Genomic DNA, 17,525 nt, shown 5'->3' on the forward strand with positions numbered 1-17,525 from the left:
TTGTATTGGAGGTGCTGCACTCTCTTTCATTGCGTCATTCTTGTAATAACTGAAAAATTAGCACGATCAATTTCTTTTGTTAAATATTTGTATAGCCTGCGTCACATCTTTGATCAATAATTACAGTTCATGGAACAGGTACTGCTCCCATCAGTGCATTCAGCAACAAGTAGGCTAAATGAAAATAAGTGGCTGTATTGCGACAGTCTCTTTTTACTGTATTAAGAGACTTTTTGTGTGAATTTTTGTGCACTTCATAAAGGTGTATTGTATGAGTGTAGGGAATGGAACATTTTTGCCATTTCCAGCACCCAGTGTCAGCATTAAAAACTCCCAGGGTCAGATATTGTTCAGACAGATGCAGAGTAAAGTTCCAGTCACTCTACTCTGCACCCAACTGTATGCCTCAGCCCGAAATTCCCCCCAACTCTCCCGCGTGCTTGCCTATATGTGTCAGTTTTTGTTCTATGGCAAATAATGAATGGGTATAGAAAATGAGTTGTGGCAGGCTAAACTAAGTCCACACCAACAGAACGGACACCTCGTGCCATCAGTCTGCAACAGATTCAAACACGGTCCTGAAAGTAACCAATTTTGGAGTCCTCCAGCATATTGGTTAAAGCAATCGCCTCGCAAGCGAGAGGACCCAGGTTCGATTCCCGGGCAAGTTTCCTTCCTCCACATGCCTCTGTTTACCTAGCAGTAAGAGAAATCCGTTTGTTGGTCGATTGGTGCATCGCTTTCCAGGGGTTATAATTCCTTCAAAAAATAATAATAATAATTTGGTCACTCAATCCACGACTGTTTGTGGGACACTTCTGTGCGCAATTAGCTGCCGCGTTTCTCCCACAAAATATGCAGTCAATTCACTTTACAGTATATTTTGTGAAGTGCTTTGAGACGTCTTGACAACGTGATAAGGCACCATATTTTTGTTATTATCATATGTTTTGTACAGTACTTACCAGCTCCTAACCAGTAGTATCTTATCCGTCCTTCCTGCCCTGCCCTCTGAGGGGCTTAAAAGGAAAAATGAATTTAGGTATGAATGTGGGGGGTGGGGGGGGGGGGGTGTTGGACGGGAATGAAAAAACTTTCATTTTATTTAAATAAAATATTATTGTCTTTATTAAAAAAAAAGGCCATTTAACAAATATTTTTGTTTAAGGATGGAGAAGGGATATATTTCATTTTCATCACATTTCATTTGATTTTCAATGTGTTCACTCCATTGAGTGGTTTTAACTTGGACATTGATCAGAAACGATCATGCCAGGTCCCAACTGCAATTTTTTTTTAAAAAAATCATACAACAGCAGAGAAAAACCCTAATTTACAAATTATCTTTGGCCCTTTGGCCCATTTGACCCATCACTTATTTTTGTTTCAAATTATCAATTTGAAACAAAACAAATAATCCCCTTCCCCTCTTTTAGATCACGCCTGAAGACCTTCCCCTTCGACCGTGCTTACAGTCACCTCCTCCCTACACCGGGCTCGGTATCAGGCTCCGCCACTGTTAAGTGCTCTAAGACACTGCCCCGCGTGAAGGGCGCTGTATAGATGCAAGTTGTTGTTGTTACGAATAGATTATGTATTAATCTCAGTCACTCGCAGCGTGTGTGTGGCTGAGATTCGTCGTTAATGATCTACAACGTGTGATATAGATGTGTTCTCCAGTTATATCATCCTGGAGACTTTGCAGGTGATGAATTGTGACACACTTCTCTATCCCCAGTGCTATTGGAGTAGCAATGTTTGAGCAGCCCATGGTTTGATCTCCAGTTTGTGTTAATGATTGACAGAGAATATTTCAACCACAAAGTGAGTGATAAATCCAGTCCAGCAGTTAGTTCACTTGGGAATGGAGGTGGACTGGGCTGCAGTGATGTCTCTGTACTGATGAGCTGAGCTGCCTTGAATCGGTTTTGTGGTTTAGGTTCACACAATGACTGAGAGACTTGTAATCCTCCTGGCGCCACTCTGGATCAGTGGATGTGTCACTGTTGTCAATGGAGAACCGGGGGCAGGAAGGATCCTGTGGAAGAACAGATCAACACTGAATTATATGAATGAAAGCGAACTTTTTCTCTATGACACTTTCCCCCAGAGCTTCATGTGGGGCGTGGGGAGTTCTGCCTTTGCTATTGAAGGGGGTTGGGAAAAGGATGGGAAAGGAGCTTCTGTCTGGGATGATTTGACGCACAGAGAATCCTCCAGGTTTGACAACACAACTGCAGACACTGCCAGTGACAGCTACACTTTCCTACATAAAGATCTGGCTGCTCTGGAACACCTGGGAGTCAACTCCTACCTCTTCTCCATCTCGTGGCCCAGGCTGTTCCCAAAGGGAAAGGTAGAAGATGTCAATTTGAAAGGTCTCCAGTACTACAACAGGCTCATTAACTCCTTGATCCAGAGGCAAATCGAGCCCATAGTCACTCTCTACCATTGGGACCTGCCTTCAATACTGCAGCAGGAGTATGGAGGCTGGTTGAGTGAGGCTGTGGTTGATATATTTAATGAATACGCTAGATTTTGTTTCCAGAGTTTCGGGGATCGTGTTAGATTCTGGATTACAATCTACAATCCTCATCTGATCGCCTGGAATGGTTATGAAACAGGCCGGCACCCCCCTGGGGAGAGTGGGAATCGTGCTGCAATGTACACAGTGGGACACAACCTGATTCAGGTAAAGTAAACTGCTAAAATGATAGAAATCAAGTTGCAGAGTTTTAAGAATTAAGAAACAAAAAGAATTTTCAGTTTCCCTATTAATGAAGGAGAAAATGAGGAATGGATGATTTTATTCAGGTGTCCTCATTATAATAATATTAATAATAATATAATAATAATAAAACCAATCCTTGCATTTGATATAGAGCCTCATCACGTCTTCGAGATGTCTCAAAGCACTTCATAAAGTATAACGTAAAGTTAATTGAATTGGGGAGGACAAGTTTGCAGGGCTATGGGGACGGAGCGAGGGAGTGAGATTGATTTGGATAGTTCTTTTAAGAGAGCCAGCACAGACACGATGGGTCGAATGGCCTCCTTCAGTGCTGTATAATTCTATGATTCTATGACTGTATATTTGGTGGGCAAAACACGGCAGCCAATTGCGCGCAATGGTGTCCCACAAACAGTCGTAGATTGAGTGACCAAATTATTTTTTTTATTTTTATTTGGTCCTATTCTGTCTCTGAACCAGAAGGTTGTGGGTTCAAGCTTCCAATTTATATAGTCAAGGGGTGTACTGCATTAATGTATACCCCTAGACTACATTTTCAAATGAGACATTAAAACTATTTGTTCAGGTGGACATTAAAGTTCCCATGGTGCTATTTGAAAAGAGAACAGAGTTTCTCCCAGTGTCCTGACCAGCAACCATTCTAGTAAACAGAATACTGCAGATGCTGGAAATCTGAAATACAAAACCAAAGTCGCTGAGAACACACAGCAAGTCAGGCAGCATCTATGGAAAGAGGAAAATGAGTTAACGTTTCAGGTCGATGATCTTATGTCAGAATTAGGGGATGTTGGAAGGGAGCAGATTATAAGGACCTTTCCCCCAGATGCTGCCCGACCTGCTGCGTGTTCCCAGCAACCTCTGCTTTTATTTCAATCCTTCTAGTAAAATTGGTCACTCACCTCATAGCAGTTTGTGGGCATTGATATGCACAAATTGGCTGCGTCATTCACTCATCCTACAAAACTTACTGTTTACTGCACTTTACAGTAAATCCTGTGAAGTGCTTTGATATGTGAACGGTTTTATATTAATTGCTAGGATTATTATTATTACATTATTAAAATCAAAATTGATAGAAATGTTTTGAGATGCTTCGACCTGTTTTATGAAGTAAATGGTAGGAAACAAAGTCAACTTGTACAAATCATCCTTTAGTTCAATTAATTGAGCCTTGTACACAGAATATATCATGTTATACTGAAGTCCACTTCAGGACTTGAGGTTATCGACTTGGTTGACACTCCAGTCTAGTACTAGGGGAGCACTGCTTTGTCGGAGGCAACACTTTTCGAATGAAACATTAAAATGAAGTCCTGACAGTGGATATTGAACATTCCATGATACAATCTGAAATGAAAAGGAAGATCCTGCTAGGTAATCTGGCTGGGTTTTCTCTTCCTCAACTCTTGGAAGGTCAGGAACAATTTTGCCTCCCCTCGCAGCCCCAGCTGGAAGCAGCAAACTCAGCACTGACCAACAATAACAATAATAATAATAATAATCCTTGCATTTGATATAGCGCTTTTCACATCTGGAGGACGTCCCAAAGCGCTTCACGGAACACACTGTAAAGTGAATTGACTGTATATTTGTGGGCGAACGCGGCAGCCAATTGCGCACAGTAATGTCCCACAAACAGTCGTAGATTGAAAATGACCAATTTATTATTGTTTTTGGTTTTGGAGGTTATTATTATTAGGCATGTGGAGTAAGGAAACTTGCCCAAGGTTTCGCCCTGCCTGGAATTGAACTCAGGTCACTCTTGCAAAGCGAGTGCTTTTACCACTGAGCTACAGGACTCCACAATAACAACAACTTACACTTATATAGCTCCCTCCACACAGCCTAGCGTCTCAGAGTGTTCAACAGTGACCAGGATTTGAACCATTTCCAGTTCTTGAGCTGGTCATTAAATCTCAAAGCACTTCACATGAATTACTGTAAAATGGAGCGTCTTTATTTGTAGGCAAATGGAGCAGCCAGTTTGTACACAGCAATACCCCACAAACAACAACAACATGTTGCATTTATGTAGGGCCCATCATGTGGGGTAGCTTCTCAGAGCGCTAAAATAGCTATGAAGTGAATGACCACTTTTATTTGGGAGAATTTGTTGGCCTGAACACGGGGAGAAACCTCATTCTCTTTTTGAATAGCATCTTGGGATGGTTAAGGTTCAGTTGATCAGGCAGACTGAGCCTTGATTTAACACCTCGTTTAAAGAATTTCATCTCTGACAATGCAGTGCTCCCCCAGTACTGCACTGGAGTGTCAGCCTAGACTGTGAGCTCAAAGTCCCAACTTGGGGCTAAACCTGACGCAGCTCAGAGATCGGTGTCATTTCTGAGCTTTGAGCTTCACGTATGCATGTTACTCTCCAGTTGCTTGCCCAAATGGTCAGACATTGCATCTTCAGGACTAGCCTCTTCCATGCCCAGAAGATTGATTGCGCATACATTCCTTTCTCAAATCCAGCACTGCTGGAACCCTTACGCCTTTATCATCTCTAGGATCAAATTTCTAATTTCTCTTTGCTGTTTTCCCAGCTCAATGTCATTTTAAACGTCAAGGTCAGGCACGCCCAAGAATTACAATTCTTGCCAAGTTATTACGTTTCACTGGCTCCCTGTTCCTCAGCAAATAGATTTTAATATCCTTATTCTTAGTTTCAATCTTTACAAAGCTGCATTCCCCCTATCTGTCGAAGCTTCTCCTACATCAGAGACCACACTTTGGCTGTGATGGCTCTGGCTCTGCACTGCTCATTCTGCTCCACCGTCGTGAGTTTCATAATGTAGTGGTTAGAGCACACACCTCACAAACGAGAGGACCTGGGTTCGATTCCTGGGCAGAGCAAAATCTTAGGCAAGTTTCCTTACTCCATACACCTCTGTTTATCTAGCAGTAAGTAGGAACCCAGTTGTTAGTCAATCGGCGCATGATTTTGCACGGGTGATAATCCTTGCCCCCAAAACAAATTGGTCACTCAATCCACGACTGTTTGTGGGACACTGCTGTGCACAATTGGCTGCTATGTTTCACCCACAAAATATATAGTCAATTCACTTTATAATCTGTGAAGTGTTTTGAGACGTCTCAATGACATGATCAGGTGCTATATCAAATGCAAGGACTATTATTATTATCAAAGGCCAAACCTTCTGCCACCACTTTGCTTTACTACTGTTCTATTTTCAAAAATTAAAGGTCTTTTTTTTTTTGCCGTGATCTCATGCCTCCAATTTCCTCAAGCACTCTGGGACGCTACCCCGCGTGAAGGGCACTATATAAATGCAAGTTGTTGTTGTTACGTCTTGCCTGACAACTCCTCAGCCTGCGTCCTCTTCCAAACCAGGAACTGTGCACACATCACCCCTCGTTCAGCTCCATTGGCTTCCTATCTCCCAGCATATCGAATTCAAATCCTCAATCTCACTTTCAAATCCCTCCACAGCCTTGCCCCTTTTGGAAGATCCTCTGACCCGACTGTCCCAGCCATTCCTTCTACTCAACAAACACCAGCCTCCTTTAACCATTCTACAACTGCTCTCTGAAACTCTTTCAAGGAAGTTTCTGCTCCCCTCTCCCCTCCCTTCCCTCCTCCCCACCATTAAAACTCACCTTAAGATCTGTATTTTCTATTGTACTTTCGGACAACTTCCTGGTTTTCACAGGTGTTGGTTCACTTTTACTGCCCTTTCCATTTCATGTAATGTTATTCCTCCTTTTTGTAACGTGCAATTAGTGTGAAATTCAAAAGGGGAGTTTTAAAAGTCTGAAGAATAGTTACGGTAGAATAGTTGCATTTTATTTAAATGTAACAACAAAGAATCAGTAATAATGACTGTATTTTAATGAATACAAATTTCCTAGCTGTCTGCTCAATTTAAATTGCAGTCATGTGCCACCTAGTGACAGATCAGTCAAGACAAACTTCTCATTATATGATCTTCATAGGGATATGAAATGAATGGCATTTCTGAGTACACCCCAGTGCAGGGACTATTGAACATGAGCAACCTACTTTGTGATTACTATGTGTCATAGACACAAGAGGTCTGGATATAATTCCACATATAGGAACTGCTACAATGTTAAAAGGAAAAAATTATATTGTGAATTGAGAAAGAGAAATTATAGAGACGTATAAAACAATTAATTGTTGGGGGAAATTTGTTTCTTATATCTTGGAGTCTAAATTAAGGTGTTTTGAACAACAACAAGTTGCCTTTATATAGTCCCTTTCACGTCAGGAGGACGTCCCAAGGAGGACGTCCCAAAGGAACTAAGGAATCTGGAAGTATGTCAAACTAGCTCATGGGAACTCTGCTCTGATGAAGTATTTCTAGTTACCAGTGTTAATTATCATATTGTATATCACATTGTTCACTGCTTTTTAAAAAATATATATTTGATAAAAGCAACTATCTGTGATGTTGCACTAAACAATAAAGACCAGGATCATTGCAGGATCGATACCTGGTCCGATCTGAATCAGCTGACTTTAGCTGAGATAGTCAAAGGGGGGAGGGCATTGCAATTGGTCTCGGTGTGTCTGAGCTGGGTGAAGAGTAAACATCAGTCAGTTCCTGCTCATGATCACATGCCGTAATCTCTGCTGGAATGTATTTATATGCATATTGATGACAAGATCAGACTCAGCTTGGCACTTGGCCTAAGAATGAGAGGACTGTCAGCCACTGTTGAATGGCATCCCAGAATTTGACAGATTCTTAAATAAAGCCTTCATTTCTGAATCTGGTTTTCTGTAGGTTAAGAGTTTCAAAAAACTAATTTCAAAATTAGGACTGAGAATCCAAACCAAGCTGAGATTTCAATGCATCCCACCGACACATGGAAATTACAGAGATAGGTTGTTGGAATGGAATGCGCACTCTCTCCCTGGAAGGACACATCCTGCTTACCTAACTCCGGAGACTATTAGGCGCAGGTTGGCAAGAGCCAAGGCTTGGGGACCCTAGACTGTGCGTTGGGAAACTGCTGGAGTCTAACCAACTAAAACCGTATAGCCAGGCGAGCAGGTCAAACCTACAGAGCCAGTTTTACAAAGCATTCGTGAGTGAGATAAATTCCACCAAAGTATTTGTTCAGGTGTGGCTCAGCTTCATAGTGATCCAAGAGGGGATGTTAATTTTCTCATGTGATTTGCAATGTTGTTTTGAAGGCTGACAGCTCTGTCTCGTTTATTTCAGGCACATGCTAAGGCATGGCACACCTATGACACTCATTTTCGCAAATCACAAAAAGGGTTTGTATCCTTGGTGCTGGGATCCCATTGGATCGAGCCAAAGACAGCAAGTGTCAGCTATGAACATTTCCAGACTTTGATGGACCAGGTGCTGGGATGGTTTGCCAAACCAATCTTTGTGGATGGTGATTACCCTGACAGTTTCAAGAATGAAATCAACTCTCCTACTTTCACTGAAAAAGAAAGGAACTACATCAAAGGAACAGCGGACTTCTTTGCATTCTCTTTTGGGCCAGATAATTTCCGATCTCTGAACCACCTGGTCAGCCTAAGACATCATGCATCTCTCCACCTTGGTCGGGTCCTGAATTGGATAAAGTTAGAATACAATGACCCCAGGATTCTCATTGCTGAGAATGGCTGGTTTTCCAACAGCCATGTTAAAACAGAAGACACCACTGCTCTATACCTTATGAAAAAATTTGTAAATGAAGTGTTACGAGGTGAATATAATTTATGTTTAATCTCTCTGGGTATCCATCACAATTTCTCTGTTTGTCCATTGCACCTTCTCTGTCTATTACATTGTCTGTTTCTGTCTTTCTGATTGTCCATTACAACCTCCGTCTATCAATTATAAACTGTCTGTCTGTTTGTCTGTCTGTCTCTCTGTCAGTCAGTCTCCCTGTCAGTCAGTCTCTTTGTCTGCCTGTTGTTTTACTTAAATGAAACAATTAAAATGACTATTGATGTCAACCAGTCAACCTGGCTCATCAGCAGGATTTGGAGGTTCCCACTGGGAACAGGGGTTCTTCCCACTTAGCACTTGTTACCCATATAAGACAAAGCCCTAATGGTTAGGGCAGTCCGAGTTGGCCATGCAAAGGGCAGCTTTCTCGATGTACTCAATGATAATCAGTACTGTTTTAGCTGGTTAATGGTAAACCAAGCTGGAAAACCAAGTGTAACAATCGTACATAACACCCCAAAAGTCCACGAAACTTGCTTGTAAAATATTATGTTAAGAAATCTTTATGGGATGTTTTCTTGGGACTTGTCCTGAAGGAGGGAGGGGTGCAAAATTGGAGGAAGGCCTTCCGCACTTGTTAAAATTCATGGTNAAAAAAAATCATGTTGTAATGTTCCTGTACTGCCATGTAAAAAAACTCGCCCAGAATCACAGTTGATCAGTGTTAATGGTAAATAATTAAGCATGTGACTAGGAAGCTGGTATATACAACAATGTTATATTTTCCGGTGCCTGATTCATCATTTATTCTGTTTTATTTATTTTCTTTCTGTTTAGCTATCCGCTTCAATGAAGTGAATGTATTTGGTTACACTGCCTGGTCGCTGCTGGATGGTTTTGAATGGCAGTACGGCTACAAGATTGCGAGGGGGTTGTTTTATGTGGACTTTAGCAGTAAAGAGAAGTCCAGGATCCCCAAATCCTCCGCTTTATTCTACAAACAGATTATAGAACAAAATGGTTTTCCGCTAACTGAGATCACCCAGCATGTGCATGGAACATTTCCCTGTAACTTCTCATGGGGAATTGCAGACACAGTGCTGCAGGTGAGGAGATTGCCTCATTTTGGAATTATATACTGTATCTTCTTAAATTGTTCCTAAATGTTTGATCACTCTCATGGACCTAGAGTTAGCAATTAATGTTTGTCTGGCGAGAGAAACTATAAGGACCTTTTGCAGAAGTAGAGATAATTTCAGTGCCATCAGTGGTGACAAGATAAACCCTCAGCCCTCCATTATCCTGTAGGAGAAAGTGAGAATGTGTGACATTTGTTTTACTAAGGTGATATAGCAGATGTCTCAAAGCGCCTCACAGGATATATTGTAAAGTAGATTGGCTATGTATATAGTGGATTAAGCGCTGTGGGACGCTATTCTGTGTGAAGAGTGCTATATAAATGCAAGTTGTTGTTGGCATTGTGAAACACAGCAGTCAATTTGCAACCAGTAACATCCCACAAATATGGAGTGATGATCAATTTTATTTTGGGGATTGTTGGCCAGGACAGCGGGAGAAACTCCCATCTCTTTTTGAATAGTGCCGTTTAACATTAACAGACAGAAGTCTTAGTTCAACGTCTCATCCGAAGGATGGGGTGAATTAGCCTGAATTCCTGCTCCTGATCACTATACAGTGCTCTTTGCTGAAAACTGCATCTAGTTTGCACCAAAAAATGGGTCACTCACTCCATGGCTGTTTCTGAGACTCTGCTCTGCACAATTGGCTGCCGTGTTTCGCCCACAAAATACTCAGTCAATCCACTTTACAGTATATCCTTTTTGATTGAATGGATTGCTGACACTCATAGTCAAGACTCACAAATAAATAATGACTACTTGGCCACGGGGAATGGGGGTGGGGTGAGGGGGCAACTGGTGCCTGTGAAACTCCAGGATAATAAAACTGTAATCACAACATCATGCAGAGAGGAAGGGCAGGCAAGAAAATTTGGAAGCAAATCAAAAGCAAAAATTGAAATATCTGAAAGGAGAAGCAAATTCAGGCTTAAAAAAACAAATGTGATAAGTGGATCCAAAACTCCAACTGATATGCTGTTTGTTTTTTGATTGTGGCAGGTAGAAATGTTGCCCAGCTCCCCTCAATTCATTGATCACAACCTTTACATGTGGAACGTGACAGGAAATGGGGCTTTACACAAAATCAAAGGAACGATGATCAAGCCTCGTCCATCTCAGTGCACTGACTTCAGCAGTCTGAAGCAACATGTGGCATTGGTGAGGAAACTGAAAGTGAGTCACTACAGCTTTGCCCTTAAGTGGTCCCAGATATTACCACATGGAGATCTGTCTACTGTCAACAGAGACGTTTTGAGGTATTACAGATGTGTTGTTAGTGAACTATTAAAACTGAACATCGTCTCTACCATTATTTTGTATCATCCAACGTATCAAGACATTGATTTGCCTGGGCCATTGCTGAGAAATGGAGGGTGGCTCAACAGATCTACCGCCCTCGCTTTCAATGATTACGGAAACTTGTGTTTCCAGGAATTTGGTAACTTGGTCAAATTCTGGATCACTATGAATGAACCCAACATAAATATTCAGAGGAGCCTCGATGCCTATAGGGCAGCACACAACATGATCATTGCACATGCACTGACTTGGCATAAATATAACAAAGAGTATAGGCACCAGTATCATGGTCTTGTGTCCCTGGCATTACGTGCTGACTGGGCAGAAGCAGCAAATCCCTACTTTGGGACTCACATAACTGCTGCTGAGAGGTTCCTCCAATTCCAAATAGCTTGGTTTGCGGACCCCATTTTCAAGACAGGCAACTATCCAGTTGTAATGAGAGAATATATCCTCCACAAATATAAGGAACATCTCTCGAGCTCTTCCTTGCCACACTTCACGGACGAAGAAAAGCAGATGATTAAAGGAACTGCTGACTTTTTTGCCATCAATCATTTTACCACAAGGCTCATCTTACACAAACCTAAAAATGGAAGCAAGTATCAAACAGACCATGACGGAAGTTTGCTAAGAGACGCGACACTACTGAGATTCCACTCCCCCTCCCATTCCTCCTTCCCCTTCCTCTCCCACCCTGAGATGACAATTGCACCCTGGGGAATACGTAAAGTGCTGAACTGGATCAAATCGAACTACGGGAATGTGGACATTTACATCACGGCAAATGGGGTGTCCGACAAATCTACCCTGAAGGATGAACTCCGAATCTATTACCACAAAAATTATATCAATGAAGTTTTGAAAGGTGAGGCTTACTGCATATAAATTAAGTAATTAAGTGGAAATCCAGTTGTTAGTCGATTAGCAGATCGTTTTCTGGGGGTAATAATTCCTCAAAAAAAAATTTGGTCACTCAGTCCACGACTGTTTGTGGGAGACTGCTGTGCACAATTGGCTGCTGGGCTTCACCCACAAAATACACAGTCAATCCTCTTTACGATATATTCTGTGAAGCACTTTGAGACATCTCAATGACGTGATAAGGCACTATATAATAATAATAATCCTTGCATTTGATATAGCACCTTATCACGTCTTCAAAGCCCTTCACAGAATATACTGTAAAGTGAATTGATAGTATATTTTGTGGGCGAAATGCATATATCAAATGCAAGGATTATTATTGTTACTATTAATAAGACGTATGATATATGATTTATTGCCCAAAAGTGAGCCAGATGTTTAAAATCAGATAGAATTAATTGGTGAAAATATGATTTTTCATTTGTTACATTACTCTCTGGTTCAAATGCAGTCTAAATTTTGCACTATATTACATTTTTAAGATGACTCTTACTGATGCTCTTGGGTGTGGCTGGAAGAGGGCAGGGAGTCACAGAGTGAGGATAATGCTCTTACTCATAAGGAAAGAGCAAGCAAAAATCAGAATGTGAGGGAAACCTGTGCTCTCTCGTACAATTTATAGAACCTATTTATAGACTACTATTGGCAAAGGACTGGAACAGACACGCGACTACCGTAGGAGCCTGGGAATGCTTTATGTCAGGTGGTCCAACCTTTTGGCTGCTGAGGGCCGGACGCCCTATTTGAGAAACGTCCGCGGGCCATTTGCAATACTTTTGTGTTTCCCTTCCAGAAACATAACACAACATTTATGGATTATAGAGGGAGAGGGTGGGCCAGATTAAATGGATGGAGGGGCCAGATGGATCACCCTGCTTTATGTGATCGGGAAAATGATAACAAAAATGAGTCAATTTATTATAAATATCTGTACAGTATTTATTGTGAAGCCAATGTTACTTTGTGTTCACAGCACAACTATTCGACCAAGTCAATGTCAAGGGCTACTACGCTTGGAAATTAAAGGATACAGAGATACATGTGCCCTTGGTTGGATTCTTCATTGTTGCTAACTCTGGATTGAAACCCAAGACCTCAGTGGAGTTTTACAACAAACTTATCAGAAACAATGGCTTTCCTTCGGGAGATGCAGACAACCAATGTTCCACAGACAGACAGATACATTGTGAATGGTGCATTCTTATCTTAAAGAAAAAACCTTTGATGTTCTTTGGAGTCTGTATCCTTTTCACCGCAGTAATGTTCGCTGCAATCATCATCATTCACAAAAGAAAGCGAAGAAAAGCCTTTTGCTAAATTAGTCACCGTAACAGCAAAGTCCAACTGCAGAAAGGGACTTCTTCCCCCGGGGACTAGTTGCTGCAGCACCATCATGCAGAACGTTGTGCTTTCAGCTGTAAAACTACCTCTTTTCACAATTAGATTTCCAGCATGAAGTGTTAGAAAAAAGAGGGGAAATGTGGTTTTGCTGCAGCTTGATGCGTATATTAAAGATAAAATGAAGGGCTGACAGATTCAACAAATGCACTCCAGTTGTGGGATGTTGCTGGATTCTGAACTGTTTACTGGGATAAATGCATTTAAGAAGTTCCCAACAGAGCATCTTACCTGTGTACTGGTGGATTACGTTTAATATTTTATTGCTTTTTTTCCTCTGTTCTGTACATTCCTGTCACCACAAGCACCCATATCCAAGAACGGGGGTTGGGTGTGGGGGGTGGGGGGGTGGGGGGCAGATAGTTTGAGCTACAGATTTGTCCACAACCACTGTTCCATGCAGAAAATACAGACAGCAGAGGGACCCTAGAGATGACAGAATTTCAGTTTGTAGGCAGTTTCTCAGCAATCAAAAGAAACGTGGTCTGAAATGCTATAATCACAAATCATAGTGGCTGATTGTAACTGCCTGTTTGCAAATATCATATTGCAAGATTTTCAAAATGACTAATCCCAAGACACGAAAGTCTAAAAACAAACCTGACAAGTAAAATGGGATAAGGAAATTAAAGAATGAACCTGACAAACCATTCCCAATGTTTGGCTGGCATACAACAACAACAACAGAGCATTTTATCTATGTACTAGTGGAATACTTTTAAGCTGGTTTGCAAGTATTGCATTTTTGAACCCAATGTGAACACTGGAAAGTAAATATACTAACATTTAGAAAATATAAATAAGGACGTGAAGACAAAGACAGCACGTGAGACATAGAATTACAATTTATAATCTACCAATGGCTCAAGTGAAGTAATGTTTCCTATCCCCTCTCTACCCATTTTCTGTACTTATCACACTGACTGATAGAGCAGGTCTATTATACTATGTTGATAGAATATAACATGATAAAAAGAGTGATACGCAATATGATTTTTGTAATTATAAGATTCATTCTCTCTGATATGATAATCTTAAACTTTGATTGACATGGCAATCTTAAATTTTCATTGCCATGTGTGTCCGCCTAATTGATAGCTAGCACTCTCGCCTCTGAGAATACGTACAAATGAATCAGTATTTGGATACTTCAGGTTTGCTAATTACATGTAAACCCAAGACTTCAATTGAATTTTATAACAAATTTGTCAGTAACAACAGCTTTCCTGGGAGAGCATCAGATAAACAGTGTTCAACAGATGGAACATTGAACTGTCCTGGATGTGGTAGAAACCTTTGATGTTATTCAGATTGTGAGGTTGTGGTCGCATGGGTTGGAAGAGGTGCCCAAACCTGGACACAAGCCTCTAACTGAAGTCCAATGACTAATATAAGTTAGGTATTATCCTTTTGTTTTTATATGCTAGATATTGTATAATATAATATATCCATATTTATATTATAAAATATAAGATCCCATTAGCTTTCTTCAGTTAGTCCACTTACCTTCCCACCTTTAAAGATTGATGTGTTAATCCCTGGATCTTTCTGCTTTTAACATTTTACCATTTGGTAAATACTTATTCTCCTTATTCTTCTTTACGAAATTAATAACCTCAAACTTTTCTAAATTCACTTTAATCTCTCATCTCTCTGCCCAATGTATTAGTTTATCAATATCCTCCTGAAGTTGCTTATTCAGTTTTTTTTACTGCTAGTAACACTCCCTATTTTTGTGTCAATTGCAAATAGAAATTGTGCCCCTTATATCAGATCCCAAATCATGTATATAAATGGAGAAAAATAGTGATGCTAACACAGACCCTTGGGGAACGCCACCATTTATATCTTTCCATTCCAAATAACAATCTTCTATCCCCACTTTCTGTTTCCTATTCTTTAACCCACTTTCTAACCATGCTATCACATTTCCATTTATACTGTGCACCTCTTACCAAATGGTTTCTGAAAATCCATGTGTAGTTCATCAGCTCGCAATTATTTCAATGAACTGTCAAATCTGTCAAAGCAAGCCTCTTACAATCCGTGTTGATTGTCGTTCATCAACCCATGTCTTTCTAAGTGATTATCAATATTATCCTGTGTAATGATGGCTAAAACTTTGCTATTTTCATCATGTATTTTTTCGTACTACTTCCGTTTTTTATAGATATCCCTCCAAATTTCTACACATCCTCTTGTATATGCTCAATTTATCACTGTCACATTCTTCTGTAAAACCTGAAACAAATATTCATTGTCTACTCCACACCTTCATTTCCATTAGATTTCACTTTGTGCCTCTAACTGACCCTATCTTTTCTTTCAACTATTGCTTTTCATAAAATCCTTTAGATATTTTCCTTGATATCTCTTCAAATCTCCTTTGCTTCACCTTATTTTCTATACTCTGCCTAATTTTCTTATGTATTATAATCTTTAGTTTCTTTGGGTATCTCTTTCAAGTCTTATTTCGTTTTCATTTTACTAGTCATCCATAGGACACATCTCAGTCTATAAATATAACTTAATGAATCCGGCTTTAATGATATAGTAGCAGAGACTCTTGGAAAGAAATGTTTATGTACTGTACATACTTAGCTATTTACGTATATACAATAGTACACTGTATTTTGAAAACGCAATTTTTTAAAAAAGTTATTGTAAACTGTGGATGATAAATTTCTTGAACATACGAAATCACATAATTTATTAATATAATCATTAAACATTCTGCATATTATATATTTTCATGTCAACTTATTTAAAGGGAATTTCCTAACTTTGACATTTTAAAGTTTTAAGAACCATTTTAATATTTATAATTTTTTTTCAGTGATCATCAGGCATCTAAACAACTAACATTCCAACTGTTCGAGTTATAGAATGCTCTAATAACAAAATAGAATAAAATATCTCTTTCCTACTCACTCATGAAGAACTTGTATTCATATTACCGCCCTTCATGTAGGAAAGGCCTCCGAGTATTATAAGAAAACCTCAAAATCACCAGAAGACAGTCATAAATGGGTTATGATAAATGTTCTTTGTAAGTGAATACATTTTTACAGACAAGAGCAAAGCCGATTTGGTCTTAGCAGTATAGAAATGTGGAACGGATATCTTGATTTATACCACTCGCTTGTGGCTTTGAATTGGGTCGGAAAAAAATAGCCATAATTTTGAATTCAATGCATGTCCTTAGACCAGCTAAGAACAGTGCGATTGCCAATCACACAGGTAAGAATTACCCTCTTCCAAAACGGTGTCCTCCTAATGAAACCATTTGTACAGAATCTGTGACTTGCCATTAACATGCAGTACGCATGCCAATTCATAGAATCTATTGACGTTGACATTACGTACCTGGATATAAGCTGCTGCATCTTCCAAATTAAACAGAAGTGACTGGTTTTAAAATAAAAAGCAAAACAAATAAAATAGTGATGCTGCATATGAGTGGAGCATGGGAGAGGACAAAGCCCACTCACCCACTGCAGAATAAATCGCTGTCCAACTGCAAATCCAGATGGTGAGGATCTGTATAGAGGTGACGAGTAGATGTTTGATTGGCATCAGCTTCTGGGCTATCCTAAGAATCTCCATGAAAACATAAAACATTTGTAAGCATTTTTCCACTTAGAAATACGGCTTTATGTCAAGTTGTATGTGGCAATATCATTACTAAAACCACTCCCCAAACATATGAACAAAGTGATTTGGGTGTTAAGCTCCTCATAAAATATTGTGCTGTTCAATTCAGGATAACTTCAAGATGATTCACTGAACATTATCCCATTACTAAGTTTGGATGAGCATCAAACTTGGAACTAAAAGTTTCTAATTGTGTCATCCTGTCAGTCTACTCAGCACCTTTCAAAGTTAATAAAGTAAACTGTCTAAAAATATCCTCCATGGCCTTGCTCCTCCCTACCTCTGCTACCTTCTAACCCCCTATCAACCTGCCCACTCCCTGCACTCAGAGGGCTCCAGTCTGCTTCACGTCAGCATCTACTTCCTTGGGTTTTCTTGAAAAGCCGTAAAGGTTACAATAAAGTAAAGAATTGTTAATCCCCACTGGCTCTTCAAATCCTTTAATGCCCTCACACCTCCTACTTCTCCAACCGATTTACTCCTCAATCCACTACCTCCACTCAATTGGCCTCCGTTCCACCATCAGAGACCTCACTTTCAGTCACTACACCTCGAAACTCTGTAACTCTTCCCTCAATCCCTCCACCTTGGCCCCTCCTACCGTACCTTCAAATCATGCCTGATCATGCTTCGTCATATCCCCCATCCCTACAGGTCAGCATCGAGCTCTCTGGGAGA

General features: G+C 40.3%; 1 protein-coding gene across 1 annotated transcript; it reads left to right on the plus strand.

The window, feature by feature from the left end:
• Window positions 1–1,848: 1,848 nt before the first annotated feature.
• LOC103175856 (beta-klotho) lies at window positions 1,849–13,503 on the plus strand. Its single transcript, XM_007889115.2, has 5 exons — window positions 1,849–2,692; window positions 7,966–8,464; window positions 9,268–9,536; window positions 10,569–11,736; window positions 12,769–13,503. Exons 1-5 carry the CDS (start codon window positions 1,949–1,951, stop codon window positions 13,110–13,112), a joined length of 3,024 nt encoding a protein of 1,007 aa, XP_007887306.2. The 5' UTR covers window positions 1,849–1,948; the 3' UTR covers window positions 13,113–13,503.
• The last annotated feature ends 4,022 nt before the right edge of the window (window positions 13,504–17,525 follow it).

The sequence above is a fragment of the Callorhinchus milii genome, unplaced genomic scaffold, assembly GCF_018977255.1.
Source record: "Callorhinchus milii isolate IMCB2004 unplaced genomic scaffold, IMCB_Cmil_1.0 Scaffold1, whole genome shotgun sequence".
NCBI classification, from domain to species: domain Eukaryota; kingdom Metazoa; phylum Chordata; class Chondrichthyes; order Chimaeriformes; family Callorhinchidae; genus Callorhinchus; species Callorhinchus milii.